The 17,054-nt window shown below is 41.9% G+C and overlaps 2 protein-coding genes across 2 annotated transcripts in view; one reads left to right on the forward strand and one right to left on the reverse strand.

Annotated features, from left to right (window-relative positions):
• The window catches only part of COL4A4 (collagen type IV alpha 4 chain), a 130,766-nt gene that overhangs the window by 87,186 nt on the left and 26,526 nt on the right, over positions 1-17,054 (forward strand). The window contains exons 33-38 of the mRNA XM_060623942.3: positions 99-206; positions 1,291-1,472; positions 2,358-2,421; positions 6,594-6,668; positions 10,240-10,347; positions 10,953-11,060. Coding sequence (XP_060479925.2) covers positions 99-206; positions 1,291-1,472; positions 2,358-2,421; positions 6,594-6,668; positions 10,240-10,347; positions 10,953-11,060 — 645 coding nt within the window. The remainder of the gene's footprint in view (positions 1-98; positions 207-1,290; positions 1,473-2,357; positions 2,422-6,593; positions 6,669-10,239; positions 10,348-10,952; positions 11,061-17,054) is intronic.
• RHBDD1 (rhomboid domain containing 1) overlaps positions 10,419-17,054 on the reverse strand; it is a 173,878-nt gene continuing 167,242 nt past the window's right edge. The window contains exon 7 of the mRNA XM_060623959.3: positions 10,419-10,540. Within this exon, the coding sequence (XP_060479942.1) occupies positions 10,434-10,540 (107 nt within the window). The 3' untranslated portion in view covers positions 10,419-10,433. The remainder of the gene's footprint in view (positions 10,541-17,054) is intronic.

Below are 17,054 nucleotides of genomic sequence, written 5' to 3' on the forward strand. Positions count from 1 at the left end.
GAAATGTGGATTTGCAAACTGGACGTAAAATCCTGTAACAGAAGAATCACATGTGTGGTCCTTCTGTTTGTCTTCTCTTGCATCATTAATATCTCAAGGAGCAAGGGGACCCCCAGGAGATGAAGGAGAGATGGCTGTAATTTCCCTAAAGGGGAAACCCGGGGAACCTGGACCTCCTGGAGATAGTGGATTCCCAGGAGCAGAAGGTAAGCACTTAGATTTTTTTAAGACCGAATCAAATGAGTAGACTTCTTTTTGGATCGTTCAAACAAGCATGCGTATCAGACAGCTTTCCTAATAATGCTGAGATTAGGAAGGGTCATCTTTTTAAGATATAACTATACCCAGATTAACCTCGTGCTGTATTTTTCTTTTGCTTTTCCATGCCAGGACTTCAAATTCATAGGTATGTATAGGTTTGAACATTCCAAACTGAGACCAATCCTAAGATTATACCTATAGTACCAGTTCCAGGCTTAAAGTACCCCTGTTTTTGGTGACTGGTATTAAAATGAATATTTTTTTTTAAAGTTTATTTATTTATATAGTAGGGGAGAGGCAGAGAGAGAGGGAGAGAGCAAATCCCAAGCAGGCTCCGTGCTGTCAGTGCGGAGCCTGATGTGGGGCTCAAACTCACCAACCATGAGATCGTGACCCAAGTCGAATTCAAGGGTTGGATGCTTAACCACCTGAGCCACTGGGCGCCCCAAATAATTTTAATTATTAAAATTGATTGTCTAGGTCATTTTGACCGTTCTTCTCAGTCTTCAGTGTACAGATGAACCCCGGGGGCTCTTGTGAAAACACAGATCCTCAGTCAGCGGATCTGGGGCAGCCCAACTCTGCCTTTCTAACAATCACCCCGATGACTGTGCTACTGCCCCTCAGAAACACTGTGTGGCAAGGATTTTGACCACCACATTTGTGTTCTCTTTCCCAAGTTCAGATTTAGCCGAGCACGAGGCCCGGCTCTTGTCCTGGCTCTCTCCTGAACTAGTTGTTAGGGGGCGAATGTCTTTTAACTGGTCTGAGGTTCTTCCTCATTTGTAAAATGAGGGTGTGAAAGCGAACGACCCTGCACGCCCATTCCTACCTTGGGTCCCCAGCTCTCTTCGCGGACGCTTCTTCCACTGAAGCCAAAAACCATCACGATGTGGCTGAGGGCGGGAATTCGGATTTCCAAAACCCTTGGCTTCATCTCCTAAATGTAGGACCCACACCCTCAAGCCAAACTATTGCCCAGCCCGGGATTTCCTCAAAGAGGTTTGTTAACACTTCCAACCCCATCAGGTGATAAAGGCAATCCGGGGATGCAGGGGAGGAGAGGAGAGCCGGGAAGATACGGACCACCTGGATTTCACAGAGGGGAGCCTGGTAGAACCGGGCACCCGGGGCTCCCTGGAGCCCCAGGCCCTCCAGGCTCACCCGGGCTGAGAGGCATTATTGGTTTTCCAGGATTTCCAGGTGACCAGGTAAGTGGCTGCTGTTGGGGAGGAAAGAAATAATAAAACCCTTTTGCTCTCGGCGGGGGGGGGGGGGGGGGGGGGGGGGGATGCCGTTAAGGAGTCATAATTTGCCAGTATATATCATTGTTGTTTTACCGGGTTTTAGAATAGAAGGGATATGCCAAAGGAAGGATGGAGCCTTCTGGCAGGCTATGAGGTAATTATAGTTTTTGGCCAGTGTTCATGCCTGTTTCTCATAACAGATGACCCGGTCACTCACTCCACGTACTGTACCCCCAGCCTAGTTTAAACAGCTCTACCGAAATTTATCTCATGACTAATGGTTTATCGGAGTCAAGAATCATCTGAAATATAACCCAAATTCTGGTGTCTAAGCCTTCCTATCGAGTTGCAGATATCACAGATTTTTCTGTAAATACATTTGGTCTTCATAACCATGAGTGAAATACTCCCTTGGGAAGCCAGGAGGCACCTAACATGTAGGAGCCTACATCATAACTTCCAGAAGATGTATATAATTTACTACCCATCATTTGGAATCAAATAGATTTTTTAAAAGTTTTTGGTAAAAAAAAAAAAAAGTCTTCTAACAATGTTTTATTTGGTATCAGTTTGCTCATTCAAAACTTAAAATTCAAGTCATGTGATGCAATTACTGTTATGCAGTCAGGAATAGAGAATTGGACGCTACCCGTTGGTACCTCTAATTCTGGGCTTTTAGCAACTTTTAAAAGCTAGGCACGTGGAGTAGCATTGCCTGTGATGCATTGCCAATTTTCTTTACCACTGCAAATATATGGACATTGGTTATGGAAGGTTATAACGGGATCATGTTGTGAATGTGCCATTTGTATGTGAAACCAAACAAGGTCTTTTGTTTTAAACTCTCAGGGTGAACCAGGCTCTCCAGGGTTCCCTGGAATTTCAGGAAGCGATGGACTGAGAGGCCCTAAAGGTATGCTTAGGAAACACAGCAGCCGTCCACCAGGCTTATGGTCCTGGGTGTTCGTAACACCATGGGCACGCACATTTGGCACAAATGAAAAGTTAAATCCATCAAACAAGCTGCAACATCCAAGGGCTTCTTCTGATTATTTTTTAAAATTTTTATTTAAATTCCGGCTCTTTTTTGCCCTTTTGCTCATTTGTTTTGTTTCTTAAATTCCGCATGTGCGTGAAATCATATGGTATTTGTCTTTCTCTGACTTATTTCGCTTAGCATAATGTTCTCGAGCTCCATCCATATTGTTGCAGACGGCAATATTTCATTCTTTCTGATGGCTGAGTGATATAATATACCATTTCATAAATATAAATATGAGTGTATGTATATACACAACACACACACCCCACATCTTCTTTATCCATACATCAAATGATGAATGCTTGGACTGTTTCCATAATTTGGTTATTGTGGATAATGCTGCTGCTATAAATATTGGGGTGCGTGTATCCTTTCGAATTGGTATTTTTGTATTCTTTGGGTAAATACCTAGTAGTATGATTACTGAGTCATAGGGTAGTTCGATTTTTAACTTTTCGAGGAACCTCCATACTGTTTTCCACAGTGGCTGCAACAGTTTGCCTTCCCAGCAACAGTGCAAGAGACTTCCCCTTTCTCTGCATACTCTCCAACACCTGTTGTTTCTTGTGTTGTTAATTGTAGCCATTCTGACAGGAGTGAGGTGATAGCTCATTGAAGTTTTGAATTTCATTTCCCTGGTGATAAGTGATGTGGAGCATCTTTTCATGTATCTGTTGGCCCTCTGGAGGTCTTCTTTGGAACAAGGTCTATTCATGTCTTCTGCCCATTTTTTAATTAGATTTTTCATTTTGGGAAGTTTTGGGTTATATAAGTTCTTTATAAATTTTAGACACTAACCCAGCGGTTCTTTTTAGACTGCTAGATAGTCAAGCACTCGAAACACAAATCATCCGCATTTGTCATTCGGATCCAAGGGTACCAGAGAGAGAACAGTATGCCTGTAGAGCACACAGGTCTTTCTTCTCAGTGGGGGTCCTTCAGTGGTCTTTGTAGTGATTGCAGCTTCGTAAATGACAGCTCAGGTGCATGAAGACCAGATCCACGTTGGTGGGCAGGGTCCACCTTGGCTTCTAAGCCTTCTGTACCATAAGACCCAATATCTCTTCTAAGGACTCCATAGATACGACTTTTAGGGTACTGAGACAAGAGTCACAGTGCACAGAGAAGGCCAAGGCCATGACTTCCTACCAGGTGTTAATATTTCACTTAAGAATTTCTGGGCGACATATAACTCATAGTTGGGTCATGTTTACCATAAGCCAGGGGTCAGCAAGTGTGTTTTTTCAAGAGGTCAGACCACAGATATTTTCAGCAACATGTTCCCTGTTAAAACTACTCAGCTGTGCATGAGAACACCTATAGCATGCAAACAGCCAGACAATATGGAAACAAGAGGTGTGGCTGTGTTCCAGTAAAAATGTATTTACAACAAGCCACAGGTTAGATTTGGCCCCATAGGCCTTGGTTTAACTTGTACCATAACCATGTTGTCTCATAACACAACTGGCATTCTACCTTAATCAGATTTCCAGGGAAACAGAAACAAAGTTACCTGTGGTTAAAAATGTTCTTAGAGAGGGGTGCCTGGGTGGCTCAGTCGGTTAAGTGTACAATTTCAGCTCAGGTCATGATCTCATGGTTCTTGAGTTCAAGCCCTGCAAGTGCTGACAGCTCAGAGCCTGGGGCCTGCTTCAGATTCTGTGTTTCCATCTCTCTCTGCCCCTCCCCTGCTTGTTCTCTCTCTCTTTCTCTCCAAAATAAGTAAACATAAAAAAAAAAATTCTTTTAATGTTCTTAGAGAAAGAAAGGTTTCATTAACCCTTTATTCAGACACACAAGCAAACAAAAATCAGGGTATCTTAAATTGCGATGTTTGCATAAAATCTTTAACATTGTAACTATCCTTGCGTACCATTGGGTTAATATTTTTCTTTGAATCTTAATTATGATTTACCTTCTTAACCTTGACCTTAACTTCACTATCCGTGAATTCACACTTTTGATAAGCAGTTATATGTTACTTTATCACAGATTAAAATGAATAACTTTAAAATATAGAAGAGTAGGCGCACCTGGCTGGCTCAGTCGGAAGAGCATGTGACTCTTGATCTCAGGGTTGTGAGTTCAAGCCCCACGTTGGGTGTTGAGAGATTACTGAAAAATATAATCTTTAAAAAAAGTAAAATTAAAGCATAACGAACCACTAAAAAACCTCCCTTACCACCCATGAGACATGTTGTGCATGTTGAGAGACTCCGTAAATAATAGGATAATTGCTATAGGAAAAAAAGAAGTGTGCACACTTATTTATCCAGAAGGAATAACCTAGATATCTTCTTCAGAAATAGTTACAAGTAGAGAAGTTTTCATATTTGAGTTGACACTTTATAGCTTCATGGTTCAAAACTCACTCTTCTGCTTACCTATGCATTTATTATAGTCCCCTCACCTCTCTCAAAATACAAACCTACTTCTTATTTTCTTCATACTTGCTTTTGGCCATCTTTGCAAGGAACCGAAATGCATGCATGGTACCTGGAGTCAAAGGTCTCTCATGAAGCCCATATAAGGGTAATGAATGAAACCCATTTTAGGCAACCCATGGTTTCTCTTTTGAGACTTTTGCGCTTTTCTTTATGGGCTGTTTCTTTTTCTATCTTTCTTTTTTTATAAATGTTTATTTTTGAGACAGCGTGAGTAGAGGAGAGGCAGAGAGAAAGAGAGAAAGAATCTCAAGCAGGCTCTGCACTGTCAGCACAGAGCCTGATGAGGGGCTCAGTCTCACGAACCATGAGATCATGACCTGAGCTGAAATCAAGAGTCAGACGCTTACCCGACTGAGTCACCCATGCACCCCTCGGCTGGTTCTTACGTATCTGCCAAGTGGTTTCATCATTCTCTATTCAAGACAGTTGGACCTTTCTGGATATGTTTGGATTGCAAACACTCACTCTGTACATCAAAGCATCATGATAATTACATCATGATAATCCTTTTGGTTGCTGCCTCAGTAACCAAGGACCTCAAATTCTCAGTTTGTACTCCAGCTTCTCAAGAAAAGACTGACTGACCTGGGATAGACCAGATTCCTACCCCTCAAGCGATCAGCCACAATTAGAAGTAAGGTCAGGTGGAAGAGAAATTTCCACAAGATGTGGTTGGTACCCCTTAGAAAGGGGTGTGAGTGGGAACTATAAATCAGGCCTAATTAACTCTCTTATTCGCTCTTGTAACTGCATCTATTGTCTTGCCCTTCCCGATCCCAACTATTTTGAGTCCCCATTTGTAACCAGCTCCCAGCTGTAAGTCCTGTATTGGGAAGAATTCAGCAATGATGTGGGAGTACCAGTTCCGTGGTACAGTGGGAGCCATTGCCTAGAGTGGCCTTTGAATGTGTGTCTCTTGTGAAGTTATCAATAAAATGTGCCTTTGTAATTTTTTTTTAAGTTTACTTTTAGAGAGAGAGACAGAGAAAGGTAGAACATGAGTGGGGGAGGGGCAGGGGGAGAGGAAGAGAGAGAATCCTGAGCTAGCTCCATGCTGTCAGCGCAGAACCTGATGTGGGTCTCAAACCCACAAGCCATGAGATCATGACCTGAGCCGAAACCAAGAGTCAGGTGCTTAACCAGCTGAGACTCCCAGGCACCCCTGTAATTTTGTTTTTACAAGGACGTTGAGTTGAGCTTCCTTATGAGCTTGACATGTGATTGCATCAGTAAAAACAAGGGCAGTTTCTGCTTTTTGTTTCTAAAGCACAATATAAAAATATAGTCACTCAACTATTTTAGGGAATTTAAAAATTCAAACATTAATATCTATAGTTTCTTATGATTGTTATGAACTATAAAAATGTGTGTGTGTGTGTGTGTGTGTGTGTGTGTGTGCACGCGTGTGTGTGTAAATCACATCTTGCAACTGCGTTTCCAATTGTTCTTACATAGGAAAAACCCCTATTTTTCCAAAAATTCCTCTGGAACATTTGAAGATAAACTCTAAAGATAAATATGACCATTATTAAGTCACTTGTATGAAACAAAATTAAATTCTCGTAAGTAATATTATGTGCATTTTATCACTTACAGGAAACAAAGGGGACCCTGCTAGTCAGTTTGGCCCACCTGGTCCTGAGGGAGAACCAGGTAGCCCTGGATGTCCAGGTATAGCTACATATTTTTTCTTATTAAAACAAAAAAAAAATAAATTTGGTTTGAGAAATTGGACAATTACTTTATACTCCTACCCAGCAATGATTATATCAGTATTTTCTTCCCCCTTTGCCCGTTAAGATACATCTCAGAAGGATTATGTCTCAACACTGCCACCACATCGTTGGCCTAGAAGGACATCAGATTATACACCAGGGATTCTCAGTCTTTTTCCACCATGGCCCCCATGACCTATGAGGTTGACATAACAATCCACTCTCCTTGGCATGCCCAGATTTTGACATTTTGGTCAAAAATGATTATTGCAAGCAGTTAAAAGCCAGACCATGTCCCAGTCTCTAGAATTATAAATGATACATTAGCAATAACCACTCCCACTGACCACAGCTTCAGGTTGTCATTGCAGCCCTTTCTTTCTTACTCAGAAAATCATATGTGAATGCCAGTGGGGAGTGCCATTGTTGAGATCTCATCGAATACGTCATTTACCAAATATGTCATTTACTAAAAACCAAACCAAAAAAAAAAAATTAAACTTCATCACCAACAATGAATCTAAATTGTTCAAAATAGTATTTTGACAATTGACATGTAGTCCCTCAGAATGGATTGGGATGTACCTGTGAGTTCTTGCCCTCCACTCGAGGCTTAGGCTTGCTTCAGTACCTGACCCACCGTTGATGAAACATACATGCCTTTTAACTTAGTGATTTTACTTGTAGGAATTTATCTGAATTCGATTATCAGACAAGTGTACAAAGATGTATGCACAGGAGCATGCATTGCATGGAAGGAGCAAATGTCATCCACAAACGATTGGTTAAAGAAGTGTGCAGAATCCCATTCAGCCAATAATGGGCAGGTTAGAAATAGGTTTGTTTTTAGATGGGTCCCTTGTAAATTAAAATATCTCATATTACTAGTTTTGTGTTTTATCTTAAAATTCTCTTTGACAATAGTCATGTTTCATTACCTACACCAGAAGGAATATGTGAGCAGAAGTATTATCAGAATTTTGTTCTGTTTTGTTTTTATACCACAAGATTGCTAAAAATGGAGTTCTAACAGAAAAACAAGCTATTATAATGGCAAGAACTTTCCACTGTCTTTCATATCTGTCTTTTACCTCTGACCTGGTCAAATAGATTTAGATGACATAATAGTTTAACCAAAATGTACAGCTTAAATGTACATTTGAGGGGAGCTTAACATCAGGGAGGTTCCTAATAAATACCAGAGGGAGAAGCCTTAAGAAGGAAAGCCAGTGGTTCAAAGTCAGCCTCCATCATTACTGTCCATGTGATCTTGAATAAGTTGCTCATCATTTGTGAGCTCAGTTTCTTACTTATAAACTGGCATAATTATAGGATTGTTTTGAGGATCAAATAAGATTCCTTGAAAGCAGTCTGTTAACTGAAAATTCCACATTTACTGGTAAACCATGAAGATAGTAAGATTTTATAAGCTGAAACTAGTCTCCAACTGGAGGCCTTTAATATTACCTAATGTTTTAAGTTAAAAATTATCAATCTGAGTTATTTTACACTGAGGCTAGCTTTTTTGAACATTTTTTAAAATTTATTTCTTTTGAGAGAGAGAGAGAGAATGAGAGCATGAGCAAGGGAGGTGCAGAGAGAGGGAGAAAGAGAATCCCGAGCAGGCTCCATGCTGCCGGTGCAGAGCCCGATGTGGGGCTCAAACTCAGCAAACCGTGAGATTGTGACCTGAGCCGTCAAGAGCCGGACGCTTAACTGACTGAGCTGCCCAGGCACCCCAGGCTGACCTTTTAAGGAAAGTTTTCCTTACTGTAATTTCCCTGGTGTGCTGTGGTGTTCACCATTTAAATTGTTCTTTTTCTCATACACCGTAACTTTAGCCTAAAATTTCTAAATTACATCATATGTTTATTCACTGGCACAGAGTTTACCTAAATACACAATTTCCATTGACGGGAGAAAAGCTGCATGGGTTGAATTTGATCGAGTCCAGTGAGAAGGCATAGAGCTCACATCTGTCTCAGGGGATTTTACCTGAGCGTACTGGGTTCAGTTTCACCTCCCCCTTTCCATTCAGAGAGAAAACACAGCATAAATTAACTCAGAAGTCCTGTTCTTAATACAGGTGTGACTGGAGAGGCAACCCTTAATTTTTTTCATTTGGAGAGGAGAATAATACCGCCTTCCCTTTCCTGCAAGAATGTTTTCAGGGTAAACAAAATAACACACAGTGAGGCCCATAGATCTTAAATTTGATCAGGGAACAGGTATCGATTAACACAGGCTTGTTTCATGTATGTTGTAATAAATAAGGACTATGCCCCACCATGGGTTTGTAAACACAGAACTCTACACCTATTTGCTGATTCAACTGGCTGATTTCAGCACAGACTATCGGCTTATCCTAGATGTCTAACTTGTATTAAAGTGACACAATATACATAAACACGTGCGGAAATAGTCATCTTCTCTAGTAATCAAATAAATATAATTAAAGTAAATGTGAGATATTATTTCCTTTGACTGAATTAGCAGGAAAAGGAGCCAACAAACCATCAGGTCCTCAGGGAGCACACGAGATCTCGGGGGGTTACACGGGGTGGTGTGAGAGGTGCAGCCCTTAACTGTTAAATAAACCATTTAACAGCCTCTGTCAAGAACAAAATGGTCTCTTCTAAAAGACCAGAAAGGCAACGCGAAATGTTCTCTTCAGCAAGTCTCTGTCCCGAGAAAGAGACTCTAGTAGATTTTTTTCTTTAACTTAAGGGAAGGAGCCACCAGAAGCAATGTGTGGTTCTAGAATGGGACCCAGTGATGACACACAAGCTGTAAAGGACAATTAAGGGCACACTTGGGGCAATTCAAGTATGGAAGGAGTACTAGAACGGTTGTTCTGAAGTTTCTTGGCTGTGATGATGTTATTTTGGCCATGTAGGAGAATGGTGTTTCTTTTTTTCAGGCATGCCTCTTGAAGTATTTAGGAATGGAATTCCTTGATGTCTGTCATTTACTTTGAAATAGTTCAGCATTTTAATGCATTTTTAAAACCCCAAAATATCATATAATGTTATCTAGAAATGTTCTACTCCTAGGAATTTTTCCTAAGGAGATGATTTGATACGACAAAAATCGATTAAAAATGTATAAAGATCACTATGCATAACAGCAAAGAGAAATACCTTGAGTGGCCAATAGTAAGAGAAAATTAGATTAATTAAGGTTAACTCCCTAAGCTATCAGCTAGTCATTTAAAAACAGTAATTAGAAAAATAATGGCAAACTTGGCCATTGCTTATAATACGATGCTAATTTAAAACATCAAAATATAACATCGTTGGCCTTATTTGCACATTGTTACACGTATGAAAAATTGTATTAAGGTGGGAGGATTTGAAGTGTTTTGTTTTCATTTTTTCCTTAATGTTATCTTTTCAATAGAGAGATTATGAATATAAACAAGTAATAATAGAAAAGGATGGCAGGGGCTGTAGTTGGAGATAATTATAGATTCACCACCTCAAAGACCAGTGTCCAATTATTCAGGTGTTTGATCTTTCTTTCTGTAGGACATCTTGGAGCACCTGGAGAGCGGGGCTTCCCGGGTGTTCAAGGGCCCAGAGGACCACCTGGAAGGCCAGGACTACCTGGCTCCTCCGGACCACCAGGCTGCCCAGGTACCTTGAAAGGAGCCTGGAAACTTCCGGGCACTCATCTATCTTCTGGTGTAACGGAAGAGGCCAGCTTTCACTTAGACCTAGTTTCAGATGTGACTCTGCCATTTCCCAGACCTGTGACTTTGGACAGATGCCTGAAACTTACCCATTCCTGTCTTGTAAGTTTGAGCTAGTCCAGTCTCGTTGGGTTGGTCTGGAAGTAAACGAAGACAACACCTGTTAAGAGCCTGGCAAGGATCCAGGTACAAAGTGATGGGCTGACAGATAAAAGCCCCTTTCCATCCTTCCTTAATCTACCTGCCATTCAGATGCTGGTTTTCTTTTCTCCTTTAGACTTAAGGCAAATGTCACACATTCAGAATATAATGAAAGTTTGAAATTGCAGTTGGCAACTTTAATCACTCCAAAGTGTATTTGCTCCATCTGAGGCTAAGTATATTTTTTTCTCTCTAGAGTTAGGAGGTCTAGGACAAAAAAATTTAAAAAAATTAAAAAAAAAAAAAAGACAATGTTCCCATGTATTAAGAATACAGATGACCTACCTTCCCCAGTAAGGTAACTCATATATCAACTGGCTATCTGCGGAACCTCCTTCTTATCCTCAGGTGATCCAGGAGTACCTGGGCTGAAGGGACATCCAGGAGACATGGGGGATCCTGGGCCAAGAGGCATGATGGGGGACCCGGGGACACCAGGTCTTCCTGGAATAAAAGGTAAAAAGGAAGCCCCCCCCATGAGGCCAAGTTGCGGTGCTTTTCCTGCCCTGAGTGACACTGATCTTGCTCATGGCTCCCTCCCCTTTCCCACAGATGCCTGTTAGCACCTTCTTCTCCCTCCCTCACAGCTTCAGGCCATGCATCTAGTCTCTTGACCTGCCTTCTACCAAAATGGTGGTGCTGCCATTTTTTTTAGGGCATTCCCCCCAGTGTTTCCTGTAGAGTTCAGGCCTCTTCATTTGTTCTTCCCTTAGATAGTGAGGCATCTGTTACATTCTAGATTGTGCGTTAGACGCTAGGCACACAATTTTGAGGAAAATAGACATGGTTACTGACTTCATGGAGCTCACAGTGGATGTAGCAAGGGAGACATATTAAAAACATATATGTAAATAAATATATATTTACCAATTGTGTTAAGTGGAAGGAAAAGACTAAAATGCCATGGAGAAAGTTACTCGTATTCGTGAACTTTGTTACATAAAGAAACATTTTTTCCTGGTTGCAGTTTTGGTCTTGATGGGTAATAGTGCACCGGCTATAAGTGTGGTTACAGTAATACCATATATCATATCACCGGCCATATTTATTTGTTATTAACAAATCTTCATGCCCCTCCATCCCTCCATGGTACTACTTAGTCTTCTTTCATCCATTTCTTCCATTTTAGGGAAAAAAAGCTTTTCATGGCCACTTTGTGTATACTTCTAGCACAGCACCTATATTGTATATTGTTGAGAAGTCTTTCTTACGAAGTAGAAGGTGATTTTATATCCTTGGCATCCAGTGGATACCCAGTAAGTCTTTTGGAGGGCTACTGTAAATATTTTTTTTAATTTTTTGATGTTTATTTTTGAGAGGGAGACAGAGTGTGAGCGGGGGAGGGGCAGAGAGAGAGGGAGACACAGAATCCGAGGCAGGCTGCAGGCTCCAGGCTCCGAGCTGTCAGCACAGAGCGCGACGTGGGGCTGGAACTCCCGGACCGCGAGATCATGACCTGAGCCGAAGTCGGACGCTTAACCGACGGAGCCACCCAGTCGCCCCTATATTTTTTAAATTTGTGAGTAAATTAAGAAATAGAGGCATGGACGAATCGAGAATGAACAACTGAGCTAGTAGTGATGAAGATGAGGGTCTTCACTTGAATAAGCAGATGAAAGCTCAAGCCCTGGTTGGTGGATTCCTGTAATCAAGCTCCCCTCCCCTTTCCTCTCAGTTTCCTTCTGCTAGGTGACCCATCCATGTACTAAACTCCGGTCAAATGAAAATTACTTCCTCTCAGAAGAGTTGGAAACCCCTCCTTTGGGTTCTTAGTTGCCTTGTTGTTTTGAAAATCCAAATGAAAACTTTCCACACTTTCATCTCTTCCCTCATCGAGTAGTTTCCAGATAATTCCTGTTTTCCAGCAAGTACTAGTGTGGTATGTGTTACTTGGAACAACTCTGCAGAGAAGGGAACCCTTTATTTCGGAGAGTTGGTACCCTTAGGTATTTCCATGCGGCCAAATATTTGGCTTCCGCTTCCCATCACTGAACAAGATGTCTTTGCATCGTTCTTCTCCCTCTTCACTGGCACTGAATGTGAAGTGCGGTGATTTGTGATAAATTTAGGGTCTCAGGCAAAATGAGCACTTCTTTCAAAGTTTCTCTTTATTTTGAGAAAGGGAGAAAGAGCGTGCGTGGGAGGGGCAGAGAAAGAAGGAGAGAGAGGATCCCGAGCACGCTCCACACTGTCAATGCAGAGCCCAACGCAGGGCTTGAGCTCACAAACTGTGAGCTCATGGCCTGAGCCAAAGTCAAGAGTTGGATGCTTAACTGACTGAGCCACCCAGGCACCTCCACCAAGTGATCATTTTTTATGTTAAAAGTTTATGTAGTGATTGTGGCCATTTGCTGCCACTGGAAATCCCTGTTACCCTGGTGGGGTGTTCTTGGACACCGTTTTGAGTGTTGGAAGATGAAATCGGTTCAAAAAAAATTTTTTTCCATTTATTTCCATTATTAACCACTCCTACTGCATTTCCCTTTCTTCTCACCCTCCTAGTTTAATAAAAATAGCAAGGATTTTCAAACCTCTTGGTTTGAAAACAATATACACTCAGTTTGACTGAAGTGACCAGGCTCATGTCACTATTGTGGGTTTGTCTGTCTCTCGATTTAGTTTGCGTTTATCACATCATTTCACTATGGTATGTTATTAAAATACCAGTAGCTAATGACGTTGACTGAGGAACAGAATTACTCGAAAATTCAGTTTCCCCTGACATCATAGTTCCGTGGTATGAAATCATGAGTTTGTTGGGAGAAGGGGAGAAAATGAACATGTCAGCCCGAGTACCCATCGGAACGATACAGACGGATGTTGCAATGGTGCTTCCTGACCATGCAGTGACACTGTTTCGCTGCAAACAGCCCAACAAACGACCGGGCTTTAAAACAACAAAACAAAACCGTGCGCTACATTCCTAAAAATTAAAACGGCCACAACATAAATCCATTGTTGCCGTTTATCCTGCTGATATAAAAATGAACCGCGCTCCAGCAGAAACACTTTGATCTGAGAAACTAAATATTTGAAGTATGTTCTAAATAAGTCAAGGGGACTGATTATCTTGTTTGAACAAACCAGCTGTTGAACTCAAAGTTGTTTGCCCTGCTGGAACTGGCCACATGGATTCCCAGTCCTGCTTGAGTTCAGTCAGATTCAAACTTGAACTTAAACATCTGCTAAAAATGGCTGGATACCATTTGCCCTCTTTTGAAAGGAAGACACTCAGCTCCTCGTTGGGCATTCTGAGATCGCCACAACGAAAACCTAAAGACAGCTGTTTGCACCATGACAAGTGTAAAGAGGTGTCGTGGGTTGTTTTGGCTGGTGGCAAGCACGCTGTCACGTCAGAGAAAAGGCACCTCGAAATGTCTTGTATCCAGAAAGAAATGCCACACATCTCACAGCCGAGAAAATCATGGAAATGTTCTCCTGCTTCTACACCGAAGGGAGCGTCCCTTCCGGCCCTACCCCCACACAGCACTTATCACTCTCGATGTAATTGCCTATTTGTTCTATCGGGTCAGGGATTGTTTCTCTCTTGCTCTGCGTTGTCTTGTCAGCAGCTGTCACTAAGTACATTTGGGGACTGAAGCTCCAGGGGTTAGGAGACCATGTCTTTATGTTCCGGTGCTTGTCCTTAGTAAGCACTCCCGTATTTTCTGGATTAAAAATAAATTCAGAATCTGTTTTGATAAGCTTTCAGCTTCGTTCGGCCATTAACCTGTAGTTATGTAGGTCTCTTTCCCATCAGCTTTCACCTTTGGGTGACCAGCTGTCCCGGTTTGCCTGGGACCGAGGGGTGCCTCGGGAAAATCCCTCACAAACAGGGATGAGGCAGTCATCCCATTAGAAGTATAAACCTGTATAAAGGCCACTGGGGATAGAGTAGCATTTTCAGGCTTTAGAACAAAAGAAAACCCCAGTGGAAAACCAGTCTCAGAGTGGGCTGGCTAACCCGGATGGAGGCTGTGATTCCCATGAGGGCTGGAGCAGAAGGTTCGATTCTCTGAGTGGGGGTAGAGTGCCCCGGCCCGTGAGTGCAGGGAGATGCAGCCTTAAATGATGGTTGGTAAGCCAGAGGATGGCCAGAGAGGTGAATAAAAAAATCCTCATTACCAAGGAATGTGCTTTGTTAGCCTAATTGCCTCTCATCTGCGCTGTATATATTTTATGCATGAACAACTTTCTGATTTAGAGATGGGATTGATAAAAAGCTTTCAGTAAAAAGGAAAAATTGTCCTTAAAATCCTACCCAGATGTAGCTGCATTCAATTTAGAAAGATAACATTGGGTCAGATAAGGGTCGGCCAGTTCAACAATGGTGAGGGGCTGGGCCTGTGACAGCCCGGGATCTGGACGCGTTGATGGGACAATGCAGAGTTGGCAGAAGCTGAGACATTCCACCCCAGCGAAGTCCCCCAAGCCATCAATCTTGGTGGCTTAAGCTGGAGATCAAAACACATTGAAATAGCAAAGTGTTCTCAAAAAATCTATTATTTCAGATAGATGGCAATAAATATCCAGATCTGGCAGATGAAGGTCTGTGTGTTCTTTTGGTGCAAACTTGAAACGTTGGCTCATTAATAGGAAAAAGGATTGAAAAATAAACTCAGCCAGAGCTGTTAAAAGTGGTTAGGAAATAAGAGCTTTAGGAAAAATAAGGGTGCGTTCGCCCCCCCCCCCTTTTTTTTTTGGTGTGAGAGAATACGGCTCATTTGCACTGATCTGAAGTTTAGAGTTTAAAAATAGACTAAGTGTCCATTTCAAGTACAGATAATAAATCGAATGGAACCAGCTAAGTGTTCCATCTTTAAATAAGAAGCCCACAGAGGACTTGCATATTAATGAAGAGATAATAATTAGCACATAAATTATTTATACACAAATGGATGCCTGTAACTTCACCAACTCTTATTCCTCCCATAAATCTATCAAAGAACGTGTAACATGCAAAGAGAAGTTGGACTCCCTCCTTCCTGCAGCTTTCTTTCCACCCATTCGCTGGCCCTCCCTATTGCACATTTTCTCATTCACTCATTCATTCATGCATCCACTCACTCATTCAACAAACACCTGCTGAACACCAACTGCGTGTCAGGAGACGTGCCAGGTGGGGGCTTGGGAAACTAAGAAGACCCGATCTTGTACTTAGTTTACCCAAAGTAACCCACTCACCCAAAGACACGCTTGTTGCACAGCGTGGGGCAGGCACCGGCACATGGGCATCGAGAGAGCTCTGTGTAGGTGTTGTGGGGTAGGCGAGGGGCACCTTCTGTGTGCTAGGGTGTTACTATTGTAAATGAGAGGGATGTGGCCCTAAACAAGGAATGGCTGGCTGGCTCTCAGCCTTGGATGAAGATCCACCAATGAATTTGGAAGGTCACAAGGTTTGGACAGGGGCTGAGGAGAAGATTCTTTCCTCCAAATCAGTCAGTAAGACAAGACATGTATGAATCATGTGGTGGAGGGCTCAGCTCCCGGGAAACATTCTGTACGTATCAGTTGTCTGCCTTTTTCCCCTTCCTCTCTCCCTCCTTCCCTCCGTCCGTCCCTTGTTTTCTTTCTCTACTCCGTCCCTATAAATCTGTATACTTGTACTGTATAAGTACAAATATACTATATATTATCATATAAATGTATTATATGTATTTTAAATAGTTGTATATTTGTAAATACATATTTTAAATAGTGATATATTTGCAAATCTTTAGATTTATAGGTGTTCAGTGTTCAATGACAACTTAAGTAAAGTCAGGTTGGTAGATGTCTCCTTAGAGGACTATACTGATGCCTGGAAGAAGGTTCTAGAGATGCAGACATCGATGAGATCATACCTAATTACGGAGACTGGAGTTTTCATTGATCGTTATGAAATAAATTTAGTTTCAGTAAAGAGGCATCAGAGTGGTTCTTTTTGAAAGAAGTAGCTGCAAAGAAATAGCATCAACAAACTTGACCTGTAGGCCTCTTCTTTCTGACTAGTACGGTGCTTAAAGAAAAGTTAAATGTGTCATGTATTCCCCAGTATGCCACAGGCCCCACCTGTCCTTACTGTCTTACTATCTTTACCTGACTACACCCCAAAGAAATTAGTATCCACACACTGTGATGGAGTGGACAGATCCTGAGCCTGGGAGGAAGGAGGTCTCAGTTTGCTCCATTCCAATCTCTTTTTTCTAGGATGAGTTCATTGTCATAGAATCTAAGGTCCCTTGCTGCACTAACAGTCAGTAATTCTAGACTATATCTGGATAGAGAGAGACATCCATGATATGGTCAGAGACCAAGAGCAGTGTGTTAAAACCAAAGAAATGCGTTAAGCTGCCTTGCAGAAAAGTATCCATCAGATGAATGTGTTAATAACCACTGGCACGGACTTAGCCTTGATAATGACATCTAGACGGTAGGATCTCATGGCTCCCTCCTGGAGAAGCTGTCGGG

This window comes from Panthera onca, chromosome C1 (genome assembly GCF_046562875.1).
Source record: "Panthera onca isolate mPanOnc1 chromosome C1, mPanOnc1 haplotype 2, whole genome shotgun sequence".
Taxonomy (NCBI): Eukaryota; Metazoa; Chordata; class Mammalia; order Carnivora; family Felidae; genus Panthera; species Panthera onca.